Source organism: Drosophila melanogaster, chromosome X (assembly GCF_000001215.4).
Source record: "Drosophila melanogaster chromosome X".
Lineage (NCBI taxonomy): Eukaryota > Metazoa > Arthropoda > Insecta > Diptera > Drosophilidae > Drosophila > Drosophila melanogaster.
Genome location: NC_004354.4, coordinates 11,108,460 through 11,129,351, shown reverse-complemented (window position 1 = coordinate 11,129,351; position 20,892 = coordinate 11,108,460). Strand labels below are relative to the sequence as shown.

Sequence of the window (20,892 nt, the reverse complement as noted above, 5' to 3'; positions counted from 1 at the left end):
GACTCTTCATTTATTTTCGAATGGGAACTAGTTTTTAATCATAAAAACAGGGAATCCTCTAACTGCTGCCCTACATTTGAAATGTATAAGTTAGCTTGGAACTACTGTATTTGCATTTCATATGAATAATAGACTTCTAGTGAAATTAATATTGCTTATTGTTTTTTTTTTTTTCAAATTGAACTATTTGTATTTAACGGTTTTTCGGCTTTCAAAAGTGACAGCTTTCGATATCGATAACGCGCGTAGCTATCGAGCGCGCTGCCATCGCTAGGCAAGTGACGTGGAACGTGTGGCAACTTTTGATTTGATGCAAATGCAATGCGAGTAGAGTGCGTTGTTGTTGAAAGTGACGACGGATCGGAAGCGTAGCTAAAATGTTGGACTTTGTGGTGATATTCACCAAGGGCGGAGTGGTGCTGTGGCACTCGAACGCGTCCGGTAACAGTTTCGCCTCCTGCATCAACAGCCTGATACGTGGCGTCATTCTGGAGGTAAGTGCATGCACGGATTTGGTTGTGAATGCACCAATGGACACTAATGTGCTTTTGTGCGGCTGCAGGAGCGCAACACAGAGGCCAAGTACTACGAGGAGGACCACCTGGCCGTGCAGTTTAAGCTGGACAACGAACTGGACCTGGTCTATGCGGCCATTTTCCAGAAGGTGATCAAACTGAACTACCTAGATGGATTCCTGGCCGACATGCAGGCGGCCTTCAAGGAAAAGTACGGCGACATACGTCTGGGCGATGACTACGACTTCGATCGCGAATATCGACGCGTGCTCAGCGCCGCGGAGGAGGCGTCCGCCAAGCAAGTGAAAGCACCTAAAACCATGCGCTCCTACAACGAGTCACAGAAATCGAAAAAGACCGTCGCCTCGATGATACAGGACGACAAGAAGCCGGTGGAGAAGCGGGTGAACATCCAGGAGGCCCCGCCACCATCCAAATCACAGCCGTCGTCGCCACCGACGGGCTCCCCAATGGACAAGATCATCATGGAGAAACGGCGCAAGCTGCGCGAAAAGCTCACGCCCACCAAGAAGACCTCGCCCAGTGATTCCAAGTCCAGCAAGCCCGAGAAGGCCGGCAAGAAGCCACGCGTCTGGGATCTGGGCGGTAATTCCAAGGATGCCGCTCTGCTCGATCGCTCCAGGGATTCGCCCGATGATGTGCAGTACCAGAACATCAACAGCGAGGTGAGTACTAACTTTCACTTTCCCCGAACGCGACTCGCATTCAAAGTGAAATCACGAACTCATTATTATCATTTTTCATACTCGCAGCTGGTGGGCACAATGCAGGGCGTCATCCGCGACTTGGATGTGGAGAGCGAGGACGAGGCTGACAACGAGGATGCATCCTCTGAGGGGGAGGCCGAGGAGCAGGTGCAGTCAAAGAAGGGCAAGCGCGGTGGCCTGCTATCCTACTTCAAGGGCATTGTAGGCGCCAAGACCATGTCGCTGGCAGATTTGCAGCCGGCGCTGGAGAAGATGCGCGACCATCTGATATCGAAGAACGTGGCCTCTGAGATAGCAGCTAAGCTGTGCGACTCGGTGGCCGCCAGTTTGGATGGCAAGCAAATGGGCACATTCGACAGCATCGCCAGCCAGGTGAAGGAGGCGCTCACGGAATCGCTGGTGAGGATACTATCGCCCAAACGGCGCATCGACATCATACGCGATGCCCTCGAATCGAAGCGCAACGGCCGCCCGTACACGATAATCTTCTGCGGTGTCAATGGTGTCGGCAAGTCCACCAATTTGGCCAAGATCTGCTTTTGGCTGATCGAGAACGATTTCAACGTTCTGATCGCCGCCTGCGATACGTTCCGAGCCGGTGCCGTCGAGCAGTTGCGCACACACACACGCCATCTGAACGCACTGCATCCGGCGGCCAAGCACGATGGACGCAACATGGTGCAGTTGTACGAGAAGGGTTACGGCAAGGATGCCGCCGGCATTGCCATGGAGGCCATCAAGTTTGCCCACGATACGCGAGTGGATGTGGTGCTTGTGGACACCGCCGGACGCATGCAGGATAACGAGCCGCTGATGCGTTCCCTGTCCAAGCTAATCAAAGTGAACAATCCGGATCTGGTGCTATTCGTGGGCGAGGCACTGGTGGGCAACGAAGCCGTCGACCAGCTGGTCAAGTTCAATCAGTCGCTGGCCGACTACTCATCCAACGAGAACCCGCACATCATCGACGGCATAGTGTTGACCAAGTTCGATACCATCGATGACAAGGTGGGCGCCGCCATCTCCATGACCTACATAACCGGCCAGCCAATTGTGTTCGTGGGCACGGGTCAGACGTATGCCGACCTAAAGGCCATCAATGTGAACGCCGTGGTCAATTCCCTGATGAAGTAAGCCAGCCGTCGATCCGGCTATCCTTCCAATGCTCCTTGTTTGCATCCACTCTTTTCACCGAATCAAATATATGGCTTTTGTCTAGTTTGTTGTTGCGTAAATGGAATGCTTTGCCCACTGTTGGCTGTTGGTTCGTTTAGGATTAAGGATCGCTTGGCACTTCGATTACAAGTTGTTTTGTTTTTTTTTATTTTTTTATTAATGTTTATAACTTTATGCGTACAAAGAAGAGTTTAGTGTGTTGGGGGAAAAAATGGGGCGGGAGTAGTGTGTATGAATTAATATAATCTATTTGTAGAACTCGTGCTCCTGCTCGTCCTTCTTGATATTGTTCTTGTAGCCCTTCTCGAAGTCCTTGGCCAAAACGATGTAGCGATTCTCACGCACCGCGTGCATGCCCGCCTCTTGGCAAATGGCGTTGATATCGGCACCGGAGATCTTGTCCGGCCGCGCCACAAACTCCTCCAAATCGACATCCTCGCTTAGGTTCATCTTCGAGGTGATGGTGGAGAAGACGAGTCGCTTCTGCCGGCGATCGGGCAGCGGGAACTCAATCTTACGATCCAATCGACCAGGTCGCAGCAATGCCGGATCGAGTGTGTCCGCCCTGTTGGTAGCCATGATCACCTTAACGTTCGTGGTCTGATCGAACCCGTCCATCTGGTTGAGCAGCTCGAGCAGAATGCGCTGCACCTCGCGATCGGCGCCAGTCTGCGCATCGAAACGCTTCGTGGCAATCGCATCGATCTCGTCAATGAAGATGATGGCCGGCGCGTTCTCCTTGGCCAGCCTGAAAACGTCGCGCACCATGCGCGGTCCCTCGCCGAGGTACTTCTGCACGAACTCCGAGCCGACGACGCGTATGAACGACGCCGTCGTATGATGGGCCACCGCCTTGGCCAACATGGTCTTGCCGCAACCGGGCGGACCGTACATAAGCACGCCGCGCGGCGGATCGATGCCAATCTGCTTGTACAGCTCGAAGTGGGTCAGCGGCAGTTCGACTGCCTCGCGGATCTCCTGCTTCTGCATGTCCATGCCACCAATGTCCGCATAGCTAACGTCGGGCTTCTCATCCGGCTGCAGCATCGAAATGGAGCTATCCGCCTCTGGTGGCAGCACGTCCACCAGCGCGTTGCTGTGCTTGTGCAGGGCCACCGAGGCGGAGGGCTTCAGCAGCTCGCGATCGATGGTGGACAGGATGCGCACATAGTAATTGGAGCCGGTGGTGGAGCCCACAATGCCCGTGTTCTGATCGACGGCCTCCAGGAACTGGCCAATCACCAGCGGCACCGACTGGATGCGCTTCACCTCCTCCTGGGCGTGCAGATACTCCTTTTTCAGGTTTCGCTGCTCGTCCTTGATGTACTCCTCCTGCACTTCAATGAACTCCAGTGTCTTTTGCAGTTTCTACAACACAATGGCCGCTTAGATGGGTGATCAAATGGAAGACCAGTGGACGACTCACCTTGTAACGCACGTAGAGATCCTCCATGTCCAGTTCGTCCAGGGAACTGTGCGCATCTTTTAGCTTCAAGTCGGAGAGCTCGTCCTGGTGGAAAAAGTGGAATTGGGAAAGAGGTAATTAGTACGCATGCCAGGCGGCGCAGAGAGGCAACTACGCACCTTTTCCGGTATCAGTACGTCCATGTTGTACGGCATTCTTTTCGTTCAGCAATGAGTCTCGTTTTATTAGTTTGCGTTTTCTGCGAGGCGACCAAAATGACTCGTCAAAAACAAGCCAGCAGTGCGTTGTGGTGGCAACCCTGTCCGCAATCGATTGTGATCTATCGATGGGGCCATTTATCTATCAAATTGTGCTGCTCTTTCAATCGGTTTTTTTTTTCGATATATACTCTTTCTGATAAGAAAGCAACTCCTCTTTATTGGACAATATCCTATACCAGTTAGTCTGTAAAGCTAAAATGTTGTATACAAATAAATCTAATATCACATGTCATGTTTCTCACTTAATATCCGGAAAGTATTTTTTAATACGTTTCAAAGCATCTGGTGATGGGAAAAAATCAGCTGTCTGATAATTGCCCGATATATACCAGCTCTGATTGGAACAAAAGCTGATAACAGATTTATTACTAACAAAAACTATTTCGAATGCAGATCGCTTATAAGTAATTGATAAAATCGCAAGTTATTCTAAGCAATTCACGTAGAACCATGCCAAAGTATCGCTGCTCGAGACGCAACTATCGATAGTTCGAGTACCTTTCTCGCCAGCGGGTACAAGTGTGTACACACTGGCAAAACCCGACCATTTTGACGCGATTTCGATTTCCCATAAGAAAAAAAAAGAGTAGAAAAACACACACATTTAACATTTCGGTCGCTCCTGCTGCTTCTGTGTGTGCTATGTGTGCGTGTGCGAACGAACCAAATATATACACACACGAGCGCTGGTAGGACAGTGAAATCGAATTTGCTGTTTATATAGCACAATTCGATGGCTGATAATGCCGCCGCCGTCGCCGAAAAATCGTTTCCCCAATATCGCTAGCATCAGAACGGGAAAGAGAACGGGTACGAGTACGATTCCGATTCCGATTCCGAGTACGTTTCCCACAAAGTATCGTTGTCGTTGTCGTCGTTGTCCTGCTGCCGTGCCCCGCCCCCTCTGGCCGCGCCGCCGCCCCCTCTGCGCCGTACGCACGCATCGATTTGGGCTAAACGTTAGATACCTCCTAACGCAGTTGTTAGGGTGGAAAGAACGGCCAGGGAAAATTGAATGCGCTACACTGGTGGTCGAGCTGCTGCAATGCCGTGCTTAAATTTAAGTGCAAGGCACTGATACGGATCCGTTGGCGCTCCTGGTCTGGTCCGTATCCAAGCGAAAAGAACAAAATATACAAGAAAAAAACAAGAAACAAAACAACAAAACGGAAAGCAATCCCGTGAAATCCCGGAATACAGTGCAATACAACGAACCGAAACACAGAACAAAACGAATAGAACGAAACAAAACGAAACGTATTTAGATACGCAGGAGAGACCAAGTCGGGATATCCAAGTGGACAGTGTGGTCTTGTGCAGTGGAGTGGTAGTTATGCTATATATAGCTGTTGGCCAAAACAATAGTGTCCGATAACAGAGCGAGATCAATTCGAGGAGTTGAAAATGTTTATTGTATAATTTCCAATTGAGCAGGTGTGCGTGCGAGTGTGTGTGCGTACGTGTGTGTGAGTAGTTTTTGTTTTTCGCTGCTTCTTCTTGCGGTTTATTTGTCAACAAAAAGAAGAAGGAAGAACGAAGCAGTGTGCGTGCAGCAGTAAATTGTTGTCCGCACACCCCGCACTGCTTGCAGGAGTGGCGAAGCAGTTAACTTGTGCAACGCAACCACGGACGACCCAGTGGCCTCCACATGAAGACCATGTCGCGCTTCGGCCTGCGCCGTGGCTTCAAGTTCTCGGAGGAGCAGGTCAACGGCAAGAATCCAATTGGACCGGCAACGGCACCAGCCACGGCCGCTGCCTCATCTAATCCGCGCAAAAAACGACAGACCCGGCAGGAGGAGGATGTGGACGCGGAACAGGAAGAGGTGGAACCGCACGAGGATCAGCTGGAAGCGGAACAAGAGCCGCTCTCGCTGATCTGCAGCCTGCCGCTGGAGCGGCTGCCCCGTTTGGTGGAGAAGCTGCATCAGATGACGGAGGAACGGGAACGAGAACGGGAGAGGGAGCGCGAGCGCGAGCGGGAAGAGGCCGCCGGCCTGGGTGGAGCCGCGCACTCGAAGGTCCTGTGTCTGTACTGTGATAGGAAGTTCGCCTCCGGCAAGCTGCAGGCCAAGCATGTGGACAAGTTTCACACCGAGCGGCAGGAACGACGCTGCAGCGGTCGTTCCACCAGCTCCAATTCTCATCCCGCCGGCGGCTTCCCCGGCTGCCAGTGGTGTGGCCAGCAAGGCAATCGCCGCCAGGCCACGCCCCCGCAGATCTGCCTGCCGGCCAAGCATTTGGAGCAGCTATTCCAGCACCTCAGCGAGCAGCATGCAGATAAGTATTTCGCCTGCCAGCCGTGTCGCCTGCGGTTCCAGGACGCAGATCACCTGTTGGGACACCAGCGCCAGCAGCATTCGCTTCATCATCCGGAGGATGGCCATGCCACCAAACCGGGTCTGATGGGCGCCGACGAGCCGGTGCTCTTTCGCCTCGGCCTTACCCAGAACCGTCTGCCCAGCCATCGGAATCGAAACCAGCGCAAGGAGGAGGAGCCGCCGCCCCTGGCCACGCCCAGCAGCAAATCCCGGAGCAGCAGTCGGGCGGCGACGCAGCGACAGCAACAGAATCAGCATCAGCATCAACAGTCGCAGTCGCATCAGCAGACTGCTGCAGCGGGTAACATGGCTCTGCAGGAGTCTGTCAATCCGGATGCAGTCTTCCGGCTGCCAGCCAGCATGGCCTGCGTCTCATCATCCGCCTCCGTCGCCAACTCAGTGTTCGATGACAAGTTCTACAAGGATGTGATCTCTAATGTACGGCACAACCTCCAGAATCACCTCGACGGACGGCTGTTCACCTCGTCTTCGACGTCCACAACGTCAGCCACATCGTCGTCCGCATCCCATAAGTCAGACCTCATTATGCTGCACGGACCCAGTCAGCTGGGGCCTGGCGGCGCCTCCTATCCCACTCTACTGACCGCGGATCAATTTGGCGGCACGGGGGAACTGCTACCGCTGGCCAAATTCCGCCGGAGACCGCACACGAAGCACAGTTGGAAGTGGAAGTGGGACTACGTGAAGAAGTTCACGCTGATCAACGAGGGCGGACGGCTGGTCAAGAAGCTGAAGCAGCCAAACTACCTGGGACTGCGCGATCTCTCCAAGTTGGACATGTGGACGCAGCTGACGATGCGGCAAAAGCACGATCTCTCGCTCTCATTGACGGAGGAGCAGAACCAGGAGCAGCGCCGCCTGCTGGAGCAGCTAAATCTCATCCTGGACCACCGCCTGCTGCCGCACATCATTCTCGAGCAGAACGAACAGGCGGTCATCAAGTGCGAAAACGAGGAGGAGGACGAGGGCCTGGACTCGCATCCCGGTGACGATCTGCTGCCGCAAACGTTCGCCGACGAGAGTTTTCTCTCCCTGCTGCAGCTCCAACCAAGAGGCGGGAGCAGCGAACAGGAACGACAGCGGGAGCGGGACCAGCGAGAGCGTAGCAGGAACCAAAAGGCCGTCGTGCTCAGCGGCGAGTGGGCACGGCCGCGTCTCTATTTGTGCATCTGTTGCGGCGCCAAGTTCGACCAGCGCAAGTCGCTGGAGGAGCACAAGACCTTCCGCCACTCGCACATCTACGCCACGCACTACGAGGTCGTGGGACGCGAGCTGCTGGCCGGCAATCTGTTGCGCCACCTCTTCATCCCGAAACGGGCGCTGGGTCGCTTTGCCGCCGCGAGCAACTGCATCCGATGGCCGCAGATTGCGCCGGCAGCCACAGTGCAGCAGCCCAAGCAGGAGCAGGTGCAACCGGAGGAGGAGACCAGGTCGTCGGCCTCGTCACGCTCATCATACGAGGTGTCCACACCCACTCCGCTATCGGCACTGGAGCAGCAACAACCATCACCTGCTTCGGGATCGGGCAATGCGTCTTCATCGTCGTCCTGTTCGCCCAGCTCATCATCCGCCTCCACGCTGCTGTCCACCGCCACCCGCACCTCGATGTCCAACTCCACCTGCACCTCCTCCGCTGCCACCACGACGGTGTCGTCCACCTCGTCCGCTCCTTCCAGCTGCACCAAGTGCGGTCGCAAGTGCAGCGGCCTCATGGATCTCTATCGCCACATGCTGGACTGCTCCGGCGACTATGTGTGGTCGCTGGCCAAGAAGCGCAAGTATCGCTACTACTGCGGCACCAAGAAGCGACGAGCCTTCTCCAAGAAGCTCAAGCAGCTCTCCGCCCGCAAGAAGGAAAAGCTGGAGGTGGAAGTGGAGGAGGGAACGGGCGATGGCGATGGCGATGCCGAGGTAGATGGCGATGGCGAGGCGGAGGCGGAGGGCGAGGAAAGCGTGTCCAGTTCATCCAAGTTGAAGAACTCGCCACGCCAAAGGCCCAGCGATGGTGAGTATGCTGTGAGTTTCCAAGTTCCCTTGCACACATTTAAATATTACCCAATTTGTAGCTGAATCCATTCGGAAAATGCTGGAGAATCTGCCCGCCAAGCGCATCTGCAAGAAGATATTTCCCGTGGACAATAAGGCCAAGCGCAAGGCCAAGAACAAGGCGAAGGCCAAGTCTATGGCCAAGTCGCTGGTCAAGTCGAAATCCAAATCCAAGCAGCAGCGCAGCAGCACCAAGAGAATCTACAATCAGCACCTGCTGCGCACCACCAGATCCCGTTCACGTTCATCTGTGGTGGCCACCGGCTCCTCGGCCGCTGCTGTCGCCGCACAGCAGCAGCGCAGTCGCCGCAAACAGAAGCAGCAACAACAAAAGCAGCAACAACAAAAGCAGCAGCAGAAAAAGCAGGAACAGAAGGCCAAGCTGGAGAAAGTAAAATCCCCGCCAGAACCGCCGGCAGCAGTCGAATCGGATCAAATGCCAGCCAAGACGGAGGCCAGAGCGCCCGCACCGACAGTCACTGCCAAGTCACGATCTCCCGCTGAGGAAAAGCCATCCCTGCGTCTGGAGCTGCCACAAACTCTTCCGGAGGCAGCCGCTCCAAACGTCTCCGTTCATGAAACGGAGCCCGCGTCGCCCACGCCCAGCAAGCAGCTAATGCCCACACCGCCCACTACTCCAGCGCCGGCCACCAAATCCCCGCCAGCTGCTGCAGCCGTTGCTCCACCCTTCTGCGCCGCCAATCGACAGACGACGCCGAATTCGACTGTTAAGCGCAGCAAGAGGATTAGCGATTGCATAGCCATGCTCACCGGCAAACTGGAGGAGAAGCTCAAAACGGAGCAAGTGCCTCCGCCTGGGCCGCTGCAAAAGGAAAAGGAGAAACCCCAGCAGGATAGGCCGGCTGAGAAGCAGGACAAGACACCGCAACCAGTCGATCACCAGTCACCTGCTGCCGCTGTGGTCGCCGAAAAGGAGCGGGTGCAGCCAAAGACGCCCAAACGCAAGGCGGTGTCACGGCGCATAATCAAGATGGATGCCACACCAGAGACCTTGGCGGAGCCGATCCAGGAGCGGAAACCAGTTGCCATGCCACCTGCAGTTCCACCGCCTGCCGTTGCTCCAGCCATTTTGAATGCCGCTCCTGCTCCTCCAGCGCTGCAGCCTCCCATATTTGCCAGCATGCCAGTGGCAGTGCCAGTAGTGCCTGCGCCAGTTCCTCCGCCACCAGTCGCAGCAGCAGCTCCTCTGCCAGTCGCTGCCATTGTTCCTCTGCCCGTCGCTGCACCTGCTCCGCCGCCAGTCGCCACCGCTTTGGTTCATCCACCGACGAGACGAACGCCCACCAAGGCGGCGGCCAAACAGATGGGTGCCCCACCACCAAAGCCACCAGCTTCGTTGGCCGCCCTCAAACAGTATCCTCCGCTGGAAGCGACGTTGCCAGTGCCGCCTACGAATTCAGCGCCGCCCGTTCCTGTCGCAGTTCCTCTGGTGCCTGTGCCGGTGCCTGTGCCTGTGCCGGTGGCAATGCCGTTGGGCATGCAGGGAATGCCAGTGCCTGTGAATGTTAACATGCTGCCCAAGCTGCCGCTGTATATGACACAACTGCAAGCGCCAGCGAATCCCAATCCCAATCCAAATCCCGCACCGACAGCTATGTTCGTGATGGCGGATCATCAGCCCCTCAATCTGACCAGTCAGCGCGGAGTGCTACAGAAGCCATTGATATCCGGCACCACGGGTGACCCGGGACTCGTCGGACTGCAGCATCATCGTGCTGGTGGCATGCCCGCCAGGCGGCAGACGATCTGTGGATTCGAGGCCCGGAATTTGATTGGCTTGGACATGGAAATGGAGCCGCTGGATCTGTCAAAGAAGTCGAGCAGGAAACCGTCACCGGTGCCGCCGCCGAGGATGCAGCAGGAGTTGCCGATGCCACTGGTGCCACTGCCCTTGGTGACGAATGCAAATGCGCTGGCGCCGCAATCGCAGCCAGGTGGTGCACCACTTCCTACGCCAGTTGGTGGTGCTCCAGTGACCTGCCAGCTGCCCATGTCGGGAGTGTCAGGAGTGCCAGGAGTGCCGGCACCGCTGGCCTCGCACTATTACTCCAATCTGGATCTGCTCAAGATTCCACAGGTGCGCAATCCCGGCACTGGCGTTGTGGTGCCCTCCAGTGGGCCACCAGCAGTGTCGGCGTCCGCAGCGGTTGCAGCGCCCGTTCATCCCGTCAAGAGTTCGGGCGGCAAGAAGCGCTCCACCGAGGGAACGGGCAGCTCCAAAAAGGATAACGGAAAGGGACAGGCCAAGGCGTGTCCTCGCATGGATGAGGTGGTCAACAATCATATCGACGATGCCATCAACTCGGTCATCATGGCTGTCCAGGCGAGTTTTCCGGACGACGATGAGGAGGAGCAGCAGGCCAAGAAGGAAAAGGAAAGAGAGAGAGAACGTGAAAGGGAGAGGGAGAAGGAAAAGCTGGAGGAACCGCCTCTCAAGCCGAGCAACTGCATCATGCCGTTGCAAGCCTGCGCGGAAGTGCTCCCCTCCGCTGTCCTGGAGAAATCCCAAGCTGTAAATGCTATTCCAGCCATTGTTGCTCCTCCCGTTGCTGTGGTGCCAGTGGTACTTGCTCCGCAGCCTGTGCCTGTCAAGAATCTGACGCCCAAGAAGCGTTCCATGCGCTCGCGAACCATCGACTGTCGCTCCGCCCTGCTCGCATTGGAGGAAACTCTGCCGGCGGCGTCCTTGCCGCAGTGCATCCCGCTGCCGGTGAATGGCGATGCGAAGGAAGAGATGCCATCGCTGCCGGATCCAATCCCAGCTCCCACACCCGCTGTCGTCGAGCCCCAGCTTCCCGTTCAGGTTCAAGGTCCAACAACGAGTCTCAGGGATAAGAAGACGGAAACTGTAATGCCGTGCACCAATTCGACGACCATTCCGACAGCTACTCCGCTAGCGGAGTCTCCGGAATCGCCGGATCCTGTGCCCGTAAACCTGCCACAGGCGGAGACGTCCGTTCCGGCACCAGTGCCCGTGTCCGTCATCTCGGTGGCGCCCGCCGTGCTGCCACTACCAACACGCACAGCGACACCACCGCCCACCACGATGGCCGAGACGAACTGCAGCTCCCTGATGGAGGAGCACAGCAGCAATCTGAACAACAACACCTCGTCGGGCTTCCACAGTCTCGCCCAATCGGAGCAGCCGATACCAACGGCAGCGACGACAGCTGAGGAAGCGCCGCCGGTCAAGGAGGACGAGGAGCTGCCCGCCAAAAAGAAGCAACGTCGTCGGCGAAAGAACGAACTGGCCGCCATTGTGGCCGATCAATTGCTGGAAAGCTTTAAGATCGACAATGCACGCAGGGATAACCTCAAGAAGCTGGAGAATCTGGCGTACGAGAAGAGCGAGGATTTGCTGCTCACCGGAATGCTGCTGATGCCCAGCACCAAGCGGAATGCAGCCCTAGGACCATCATCCGCGGCTGCCGCAAAGCTGGCGAAGAAGGAGGCGGCCGACACTGTGGCGGAGTCACCAGCCAATTCGCCCGTGCGCGGCAGGCCGAAGCGTCGCCAGAGTTGCTACTATCGAAGGGGAAAGGCTGGTGGTGTTGGTGGCGTTGGCAAGGCCACCAATGAGAATATAAGTCTGCTCAAATCCTCTCTAGAGTCCTTCTCCATTGGCATCGAGAAGCAGCTGCTGGCCAAGGAGGCCAGGGAGGCCAAGGAGGCGCAGCCGGCGGGTGGAAACAATCAGGCCCAGCTGCCGGTTAGTTCCATCCTGCGGCCCAGCATCCTGAGCAGCGCCGTTGCCAGGGAGCAACAGCTGACGAGGCAGCAGCAGAGTAAGCTGGATAAACAGGAGCAACTGCCACCGGCGGCCACCTTTAGTCGAGATCCGCGGCTTAACAAGAACATACACAAGGAGCAAGCGGACCACAAGGCGGCGCCCAAGGAACAGTCAGCGACGGCGACAACAAACGAGAATCCCGAGGAGGATGACAACTACCTCACGGAGATTGCGAAGAACGTTAACGAGAAGATCATGTCGGCCACCACCAACGAGGACTTTGAGTTTGCCCACGACGAGTTCGATGGCGAAGGTGATCCCGACCAGGATCAGGATCAGGACCAGGACAAATACTATCGCCCGCCCACCTCGATGAGTGTGCGTAGTGCTCCGAATCTGAACGATGAGCATTCGAACTTCGGTTCCATGTGCGACGACAACACAAACACCGAGGTGATGGACATGGATCTGGACGATGAGATGAGCGTGTACACTAGCTACTCGCAGGATCTGGGACGTGGCGGTCGCGGCCGCCGGAGAAGGAGGCGTAGGAGTGTCCTACTCACGCGTCGTCCCAAGAAACGGACGCAGCGCAGCGAACTGGATGCCGAGAAGTTCGGTTGCAAGCTGTGCGGCAAAAGCTTCTTCACCGCCACCTCGCTGTCCAAGCACAACATGACCCTGGCCCACGTGTCCAAAGTGTCCGCGCAGGAGTACCTGCAGTCGCAGACGGCGCCGTCTAGTCCGCAGGATGGGCACGATCTGGAAAACAAGAGGGAACGCCAAGCGGAGACCATGCTGCAGCATCAGGAGGAGCAGCCGGCGGCAGCTCAGCAGCAGATGCGAGCCTCGGTGCTCATGGTGCCCGCTCAGATGGCCCATCAGGAGAGGGAGCGGGTGCGGGAGCTGCAGAGGGTCCAGGAGCAGGAGAGAATGCAGCTGCAAAGGGAGCAGGAGCATCGCCATCAGCAACAGCAGCTGCAGCAGCAGCAGCAGCATCAGCAGCAGCAAGAGCAAGTGCATCATGTCATCACGGAGGCAAGTCTGCGGCTGCACGACAACCAGCACAGTCCCACAGCTCCGACCGCCTCTCGTCTCAATCTCAATCCCGACGAGCGTCTCTTCTACGAGTGTTGCAATATATTGAAGAGTGCAGAGACGCCTCGTCCGCATCCCGGCGGTGGAGCCGGTCCAGCCCCCACATCGGTGATCGTGACGGCGGGCAGAAAGCAACCACCGCCGCCTCCAGCATCGCCCTCGCCATCTCGGTCGTCCTCGCTGCCGCCACCGGCATCACCATCGCCATCGCTTCCTCCGCCCGCATCTCCATCGCTTTCCCTGCCACCGCCGGCATCGCCATCGCCATCACCCTCGCCGCCGCCACCCGCCGAGGCAACTGCTCCGGCGCCAGTTCCTGCTGCTGCTCAGCCAGCGGCTAACGTGTGCCACCAGCCGGTTATTCAGCAGCTGTTCCGGAACCCGCCAGCAGTCACCCCCACCACCACGCCCACGTGAGTTACCATAGTTGCATATAGCATAGCACATATCATTCATCCTTGAATCCCCCTCCATCCACAGCAACCACAATCGGCTCTCGCCCAGCTACTCGGCTGTGTCGCAGTTTTCGGCCACCACGACGTCCCGCTTCAAGACGAAGGCCGCGATGAAGGGCTATGAGAACGTGAATCTGCAGATGGACATGCTGGAGCTGGCCAAGTCGGGTCGTGGCGTCTGCAAGCTAACGGAATTGGCGGACATTGCGTTGGGTAGTGAGAAGCCCGGTGGCGAGTTTCTGCCCCATTTGCCGCCTGCACCGGCGGCTCCAACGGTGACATCACTACCGCCAGTGAATCAACAGACGCCGACGCCAACACCCACGCCCACGGGCACGCCAACAGTGACGCCAACGGGACCGATGGAGCAGCAACAGAGTTCCACATCCTCGAAGACCATCATGCATGCGTCCATTATCAAGGCGGCGGCGGGTGTGGCCAGTTCGGCCACGCTGCCACCGGCATCCGGTAGGATTATCATACCCGACCGGCCGTTCAAGAATATTGGACTGGAGGAGAAGGCGCCCATAACGTTCCAGAAGCCCAAGACGTGCGTCAATCTGCTGCAGGAGCAGGACAACAACAGCGTCTCGACGGCCAGCTACTCGGATCGTGATGACTACGACTTCGGAACCCTGAGCTGCGATGGCGATGTGGATCCAGAGCCAGAACCAGAGGTCAGAGGTGGAGTTGTAGCCGCCGGGCGAGTGGCTCAACCGCAGGCAGGAGGACGTGCCGTCTCCACGTCCAGTTCATCGTCCTCATCATCCTCGTCGGCGGATAACAGCCGGACGGGCAGTCGGAGTAGCAGCAGCAGTTCCAGCCGCGCCACGGCCAAAACTTTCGAGAACAAGTCACTGATCATGGGACGGATATTTAAGCACGCCAGCAGTGCCAAGGCGGCGCCAGTGATGGCTCCATCTGCGGCACTGCTTCCGGGTCCCAGTGTGGTGCCCGGAATGGCGAAGATCAAGGCGTTGCCCAAGAACCAAGCGAATCTCGACCAGATCTTCGATGAGCTGCGTGGCGGTAGCGGAGCGGCCAAGTCATCGGAAATGGAGGCTCCACCCACAATGGTGCAAGAGAACTGGGATCGGCATCATCCGCAGCAGCAGCAGCAGATGCAGCCACACCACCACCACCATCATCATCAGCAGCAGCCGCAGCATCATCAGCACCATCATCACCCCCACCACCACCATCATCAGGTGGAGCCCATGGCGGCGCCAGCAGCACCGGCAGCGCCGGCGGCCATGCCAGCACCCAGTGCATTGCCACCGGGCAGGAAGCCGAAGAACTCCACGGCCAACACGGCCAAGAAGCCAGCCAACAAATCCGCACCGACCAAGACAAAGGGGAAATCAAAGGTGGAAGCCACTGCACCTGCTTCCTCCTCGTCCAATCGCAAGCCACGCAAGGATTTGAGCAAGCTGCAGTCCGAACTGGGCATGAGTCACGAAGAGATCGAGCAGCTGATCGACGAGGGACAGCGCAAGTCTAAGCGTCGCTGTGCCACCAATCGTCCCAAGAAGCTGGTAGAGACTTGGAGCTCCGATGAGTACGAGGAGTTCTTGTGCACCAAGGACATCATAGCCCTGATCGAGCAGAAGGAGCAGCAGGAACAGAAGCGCAAGCGCAAGACCAGCGAGGCGAACACCCAGCCGGAGCCAGTTGCTCCGCCAGTGGCCAGCAAGAAAGCCCAGACGCCACAGGCGACTGCAGGTAAACGAAAGAATCGCGCCAGCGAAAAGAAGGCTGCACCTGCCGAGCCGGAGCAACCAAAACCACGTGCCAGGCAAAGGAACCAGCCACCGCCGCCAGCACCAGCACATGTGCCTCCTGTTGTCCAGGCACCGCCAGCGCCTGCGCCAGAAGTGCTAACTCCGCCTGCAAGGGGAAAGTCCAAAGCAGCGGCCAAGAGCAAAACTCCAGTGACCAAGGCGACAAACAATCGCAAAAAGCGATTTAATGAGAAGTCAAGGGTGCAGGAAAGTAGGGAGGATGAGGAGGAGGAGGAGGAGCAGGAGCAGGCGGAGGTGGAAGTTGAACCACCAGACAGGACGCGCAGCTCCAGGCAGCAGCCTAAGGTGAAGGCCAATGAAACGGAGAAGGAACCAATAGCGCCAACACCACCGCCACCAGCACAACCACCACTGCCCGCAGCTGCACCGGAAGCGCAAAGAGAGAGGAGCAAGGTGCGGCAGCACGGCAATCAGCAGCAGACACTGCCGCCTGCACCGCATCCGCGGAGTAGCTCTGTCGCCACCCCCAGCAGCACCACCAATAACAACAACAACAGCAGCAGCAGCAATAAGAATCTGAAGGCCAAGCGAAAATCGCAGACCAGCCGCCAGTCGCCGGCGCGCAGAAAGCGGCCAGCCAGCGAGAAGCAGCTGTACTACTGGAGCAGCTCCAGCGACGATGAGTTCGGACGCCTGGACGACGAGACGGAGGCCGCTGACGGTGAATCCCGCGGCGCTGGAGCTGGCAGCGAGCAGCGGGATGGCGAACGAACGGAACTGGAGCCGGAGGAGGCGTCACCGTCGCCGGGTAAACACTTCGAGGAGAACGAGACGTACCAGAAGCACGGCTGGATCGTGGGCGATTCGCACAAGAAGCTCGTGAAGCTGCTGGCCATCGCCAAGGGCAGCAAAAAGGTGGACAACTGCGGTGTCAAGCGGCGCACGCCAAAGCGCAAGTGCTAGGAGTGGGTGGAGCAGCGTCACCAGACGTAGCAACAGCTGGCGTAGGAGCACAGCACAGTCTCCTCCCGCCAGACAAGTCATAGCCATAGGCCTCGAGGGGCGGAGTCGGCGCGGGCAGCCGACGACCCATCGCCGCCATCGATCACATACGTACTGCCATTGTGTCATCGTTAATCGTTAACGCCGGCGCCAGGAGGGGATCAGGATCAGGATCAGGATCTGGTTCGGGATCGGGATCAGCTGGAGTAGGAGCGGCAGCGGGAGCACCCACTTGGCAGAGGCCACCTCCTGGCCCCGCACCCATTAACCGTATGCGGAGTATATGCAACATATTTTTCTTTCTTTTAAACATCTAAGCGTTACATTATTTAGGTTTTTTTTATTAAATGTATTTATAATTAATAAACAAAAGAAACAAAAAAGCGAAAGAGCAACAAATATAAATTTGAGCACAACAATTCAAAGCGGACGACCGATCTTCTCATTTGGGATGCCAGTAACCCAGTAGCGAACCGCCAGAGATACAAGCCGTCCAGGTTTTTCCTCAATTTAACTTCGGATTTATTTAATATATTTTACAACTAGCGGTATCTTTACATATATAACATGTAAAAAAAAATAGAGTTAAGGAATAGTTAAAAAAACGTGGAGCACAATGGAGGCGACGGCGTGTGGCGGAGCGAACGCTGCAGTCTCGACGAGCTCACACCCAGCCGGTTGTGTTGGATTTGTGTGCTGATGTTGCGCTGCTCTTGCCAAAGGATAAATGCGAAGCAAAACAAAGTTCCATCAAGGATTAGAATGCGTGTCAAATGGTGGGTGATGTGTCTCCGGCTGGATGCACCGATGTAAGAGATATTGGTGGGTCTCGCTCCGACTGCTGATGACTGATAACTGATGAGCTGCTTTCGCCGCCGACCACGCGACGTCATCGTTCCACATCGTGACTTAAACAGTATGCTGGTTTCGGTTCTCATCACATCTCCCTCCCCCTCTCCGGCTGTCGACCAGTCAGTGGCAGTCGCTTACATCATGCCACCCATGCCGCCCATGCCTCCCATGCCGCCCATACCACCCATGCCGGGCATGGCAGGAGCGCCATCCTCCTTGGGGATCTCGGTGACGACAGCCTCGGCGGTGGTCAGCAGTGAGGCCACACCGGAGGCGTCTGTGATGGCGGTGCGCACCACCTTGGTGGGATCGATGATGCCCTTCTCGATCAGGTTGCCGTATTCGCCCTTCAGCGCATCGTAGCCGTAGTCACCGGCCTGATTCTCCACCTTGGCCACCACCATGGCGCCATCAACGCCGGCGTTCTTGGCAATCGTCATGCATGGCATGCGCAGGGCACGACGCACAATCTCCACGCCGAGTTTCTGTTATGAGATTTCATAGACATTAATACACGAATAACAGAAAAGAGAGATAGATAATCGTACCTGATCCTCGTTGGTGGTCTCGACACCCTCGAGCTTCTCAATGCAACGCAGCAGAGCGGTGCCGCCTCCGGGAACGATTCCCTCTTCGACGGCAGCACGGGTGGCGTTCAGGGCATCATGGACGCGATCCTTCTTCTCGTTGACCTCCACCTCGCTGGAGCCGCCAACGCGCAGCAGGGCAACGCCGGAGGCCAAGCGGGCCAGACGCTCCTGCAGCTTCTCCTTCTCGTACTCGGAGGTGGTGTCCTCGATCTGGTCCTTGATCTGATTGGCGCGACGGAGCACATCGTCCTTCTTGCCCTTGCCCTTCAGCAGCAGGGTGTCGTCCTTGGTGATCACCACCTCGCCGACCTGGCCCAAATCGCTAACCTTGACGTCCTCCAGCTTGACGAGATCAGCATCATCGCCGAAGACAATGCCGCCGGAGGCGATGGCCATATCGGTGAGGGTGCTCTTGCGGTTGTCGCCGAAGCCGGGTGCCTTGACGGCAGCCACCTGAAGGCCGATCTTGAGGCGGTTCACCACCAGGGTGCTCAGGGCCTCACCATCGATATCCTCGGCAATGATGACCAGCGGCTTGCGCTGCGCATTGGCCAGCTCCAGAGCGGGAATGATGCTCTGCACCGATGAGATCTTCTTCTCGGACAGCAGGAGGAGGGCATCTTGGAACTCCACCTTGGCGCCCTTCGAGGAGTTGATGAAGTACGGCGAGATGTAGCCGCGATCGAACTTCATGCCCTCGATAACCTCCAACTCATCGGTGAGGGTCTTGCCATCCTTGACGGTGATAACGCCATCGCGTCCCACCTTCTTCATGGCCTCGCTGATGAGATTGCCGATGGCCTGATCACCGTTGGCCGAGATGGTGGCCACCTGGGCGATCTCCTCGGGCGTGCTAACGGGGCGCGACATGGTCTTAAGGTTGTCCTTGACGGTCTCAACGGCCAGCATGACACCGCGACGAATCTCGACGGGATTGGCGCCCTTGGAGATCTTCTCGAAGCCCTCCTTGGCAATGGCGCGAGCCAGAACGGTGGCCGTGGTGGTGCCATCACCGGCCTCCTCGTTGGTATTGTTGGCCACATCCTGGACCAGCTTGGCACCGATGTTCTGGAACTTGTCCTTCAGCTCAATGGACTTGGCCACAGTGACGCCGTCCTTGGTGATTTTGGGCGAGCCCCACGACTGCTCAATGATCACATTGCGACCCTTGGGGCCCATGGTCACTGCCACAGCATCGGCCAGCACATCGACGCCCTGGAGCATCATGGCGCGCACCTCGGGTCCGAAACGCACATCCTTGGCATAGCCGCGCATGGCCAACTGGCGGCTAATGGAGGAGCGAGCAAGCGAAACTGGCAAACGGAACATCTGTGGAAGAGCAGAGAGGATTGGTATGATGAGAACTGGCTGGTAGCAAGAGATGAATCAAAGCACGTGTTCCGCCTTGGGCAGAACTAAGATGCGGTTTCTTTGAGTTGTTTACCCCGGAGTTTCTTAGTTGATAAGCTTCCAGCGGGTCAAAGGTCAAAAATCTTCGTTCTTGAATGTGAAATTGGGAATACAACGCGTGAGCACTGTTTAACACACGCAGTTCGCTTGACTTTTCCGATAATCAGAGCTGTAAACTTCTCAGATTACTGACAGCAAAAGCCAATGGAATGTTATTTACACGGATACTTATGGAAATTACATAAACGCACAATGCTCCAAAAATTGGGAATTTTCAAAGAGTTATAAAAAAAATAATATACATTTTTTTAATAAAGCTCAATGCAAAAAACTCATTATCAACATAATCATTGAGCTAATTTATGGCATATAACACGTGGATTAGATAAATACAGATGTACATACATCTAGTTTCGGTTTATAAAAATTACAATTTTCGAAAATTACATAAACTAATTAATATCTCTGTGAGAATTGCATAAGCAGAAAGAATGTTTTTTTTTTAGGTTGTTATTAATGTGAATACAATAAAATAAAATATAAGACGAATTTAAACAGTAATCACCTATTGTTTCTATCTAATTTAATGATGAAATAGTTCTAAAAACACAGGCAACATGAGATATTTACATGGATTCTGCTCATCCTTATAAACATCATTATTTTGAATTGAAAAATTAAACCAAATCAATGAGTTTAGGTATTACTGATAGTATTATGTAAACTAATTCGTTGCAGCAGCGAGGCTCCACTGTACCGGCCAGGCCCCCTCATTCCAGTGCCCACCCCCACCCCCCGGGGAACGAACAACATCTTGGCACCGAGCATTCCAGAAGAAACGATTTATGTAACCAGCACTTGGGCAAAAGACTAATATGTAGCTCCCAAAATGGGAGGGAATGTTATTCAATGAATCAAAGATTTCCGCAAACGAGAGTGGAAAGAAAGAAAGGAAGCAGGGCAAGCAGTAGCAGCACATGCAATGCCGTCTGATAAATGTGAAATTGCCGGCAAGCAGTGGAAAACATGTGCAACTGAGTTTCCACCAGCTTTCCAATGTGCGCGCCCGTATGCGTGTTTGTGTGTTTTGAGGTGGATTTAATAAATTCTTGTTGGAATGTAATCATTTACTGCACAATGCAGACATCGTTTACTTTTCCAGTTATCAATGAACAGAACATTCTGGAAACACGATTTGCCGGCTATCGGCCAGATTGTTCGCTCTTATATAATCGCCAATGGGACACACACACTTGCACACAAACTTGAAATGCAATTGGGCAAATGGGAATGGCTCTGGAAATTGTTTAAAAGTTTAGAACTTACTGTGAATTAAACTGGTACTGCGAATTATTGACAAGACAGTTAAGCGAACGCTTCCGATTCTATTTGATGTGAAACAACAAGCCCACTTCACCACAGTTTACTCGCTTCGAAATGTGCGCACAGGCGGTCCGAACTTCCTAACCTTAATGTGTATCGGTGTGACCATTCGTTGGC

At 55.6% G+C, this 20,892-nt stretch overlaps 4 protein-coding genes across 6 annotated transcripts; 2 read left to right on the top strand and 2 right to left on the bottom strand.

Moving 5' to 3' along the window:
- The first annotated feature begins 264 nt into the window (after window positions 1-264).
- On the top strand, window positions 265-2,475 carry SrpRalpha (Signal recognition particle receptor alpha). The gene is made up of 3 exons (NM_080148.3): window positions 265-494; window positions 563-1,201; window positions 1,289-2,475. The coding sequence occupies exons 1-3, from the start codon at window positions 378-380 to the stop codon at window positions 2,375-2,377; spliced, it is 1,845 nt and encodes a 614-aa protein (NP_524887.2). The 5' UTR covers window positions 265-377; the 3' UTR covers window positions 2,378-2,475.
- Window positions 2,476-2,566: 91 nt separating this feature from the next.
- On the bottom strand, window positions 2,567-4,251 carry Rpt3 (Regulatory particle triple-A ATPase 3). Of its 2 annotated transcripts, none has more exons than NM_001298179.1 (3): window positions 4,004-4,251; window positions 3,846-3,929; window positions 2,567-3,787 (listed from the first exon to the last, which is right to left on the bottom strand). In NM_001298179.1, exons 1-3 carry the CDS (start codon window positions 4,037-4,039, stop codon window positions 2,666-2,668), a joined length of 1,242 nt encoding a protein of 413 aa, NP_001285108.1. In that variant the 5' UTR covers window positions 4,040-4,251; the 3' UTR covers window positions 2,567-2,665. The 2 variants fall into 2 exon arrangements, with proteins under 2 accessions (NP_001285108.1, NP_572686.1); NM_132458.3 differs by having other exon boundaries at window positions 4,004-4,121.
- A 374-nt stretch (window positions 4,252-4,625) lies between these two features.
- CG11122 (uncharacterized protein) lies at window positions 4,626-16,957 on the top strand. Its single transcript, NM_132457.2, has 3 exons — window positions 4,626-8,451; window positions 8,513-13,754; window positions 13,822-16,957. The coding sequence occupies exons 1-3, from the start codon at window positions 5,754-5,756 to the stop codon at window positions 16,499-16,501; spliced, it is 10,620 nt and encodes a 3,539-aa protein (NP_572685.2). The 5' UTR covers window positions 4,626-5,753; the 3' UTR covers window positions 16,502-16,957.
- Window positions 16,958-17,043: 86 nt separating this feature from the next.
- Window positions 17,044-20,870, bottom strand: Hsp60A (Heat shock protein 60A). Of its 2 annotated transcripts, none has more exons than NM_078560.3 (3): window positions 20,719-20,870; window positions 17,941-19,311; window positions 17,044-17,877 (listed from the first exon to the last, which is right to left on the bottom strand). In NM_078560.3, the coding sequence occupies exons 2-3, from the start codon at window positions 19,309-19,311 to the stop codon at window positions 17,527-17,529; spliced, it is 1,722 nt and encodes a 573-aa protein (NP_511115.2). In that variant the 5' UTR covers window positions 20,719-20,870; the 3' UTR covers window positions 17,044-17,526. The 2 variants fall into 2 exon arrangements, with proteins under 2 accessions (NP_511115.2, NP_727489.1); NM_167266.1 differs by lacking the exon at window positions 20,719-20,870 and adding an exon at window positions 19,427-19,549.
- Between the last annotated feature and the right edge of the window lie 22 nt (window positions 20,871-20,892).

What these genes read in the sequence shown, in the direction of transcription:
- SrpRalpha (NM_080148.3), top strand. Translation starts at nt 378, where the DNA reads ATGTTGGACTTTGTGGTGATATTCACCAAGGGCGGAGTGGTGCTGTGG. An exon ending in TACGTGGCGTCATTCTGGAG is followed by an intron (nt 495 to 562) that starts GTAAGTGCATGC and finishes GTGCGGCTGCAG; the next exon opens with GAGCGCAACACAGAGGCCAA. An exon ending in ACCAGAACATCAACAGCGAG is followed by an intron (nt 1,202 to 1,288) that starts GTGAGTACTAAC and finishes TCATACTCGCAG; the next exon opens with CTGGTGGGCACAATGCAGGG.
- Rpt3 (NM_001298179.1), bottom strand. Translation starts at nt 4,039, where the DNA reads ATGCCGTACAACATGGACGTACTGATACCGGAAAAG. An exon ending in ACGTACTGATACCGGAAAAG is followed by an intron (nt 3,930 to 4,003) that starts GTGCGTAGTTGC and finishes TTTTTCCACCAG; the next exon opens with GACGAGCTCTCCGACTTGAA. An exon ending in ATCTCTACGTGCGTTACAAG is followed by an intron (nt 3,788 to 3,845) that starts GTGAGTCGTCCA and finishes ATTGTGTTGTAG; the next exon opens with AAACTGCAAAAGACACTGGA.
- Hsp60A (NM_078560.3), bottom strand. Translation starts at nt 19,311, where the DNA reads ATGTTCCGTTTGCCAGTTTCGCTTGCTCGCTCCTCCATTAGCCGCCAG. An exon ending in AGACCACCAACGAGGATCAG is followed by an intron (nt 17,878 to 17,940) that starts GTACGATTATCT and finishes ATCTCATAACAG; the next exon opens with AAACTCGGCGTGGAGATTGT.
- CG11122 (NM_132457.2), top strand. Translation starts at nt 5,754, where the DNA reads ATGAAGACCATGTCGCGCTTCGGCCTGCGCCGTGGCTTCAAGTTCTCG. An exon ending in ACGCCAAAGGCCCAGCGATG is followed by an intron (nt 8,452 to 8,512) that starts GTGAGTATGCTG and finishes CCCAATTTGTAG; the next exon opens with CTGAATCCATTCGGAAAATG. An exon ending in ACCCCCACCACCACGCCCAC is followed by an intron (nt 13,755 to 13,821) that starts GTGAGTTACCAT and finishes CTCCATCCACAG; the next exon opens with CAACCACAATCGGCTCTCGC.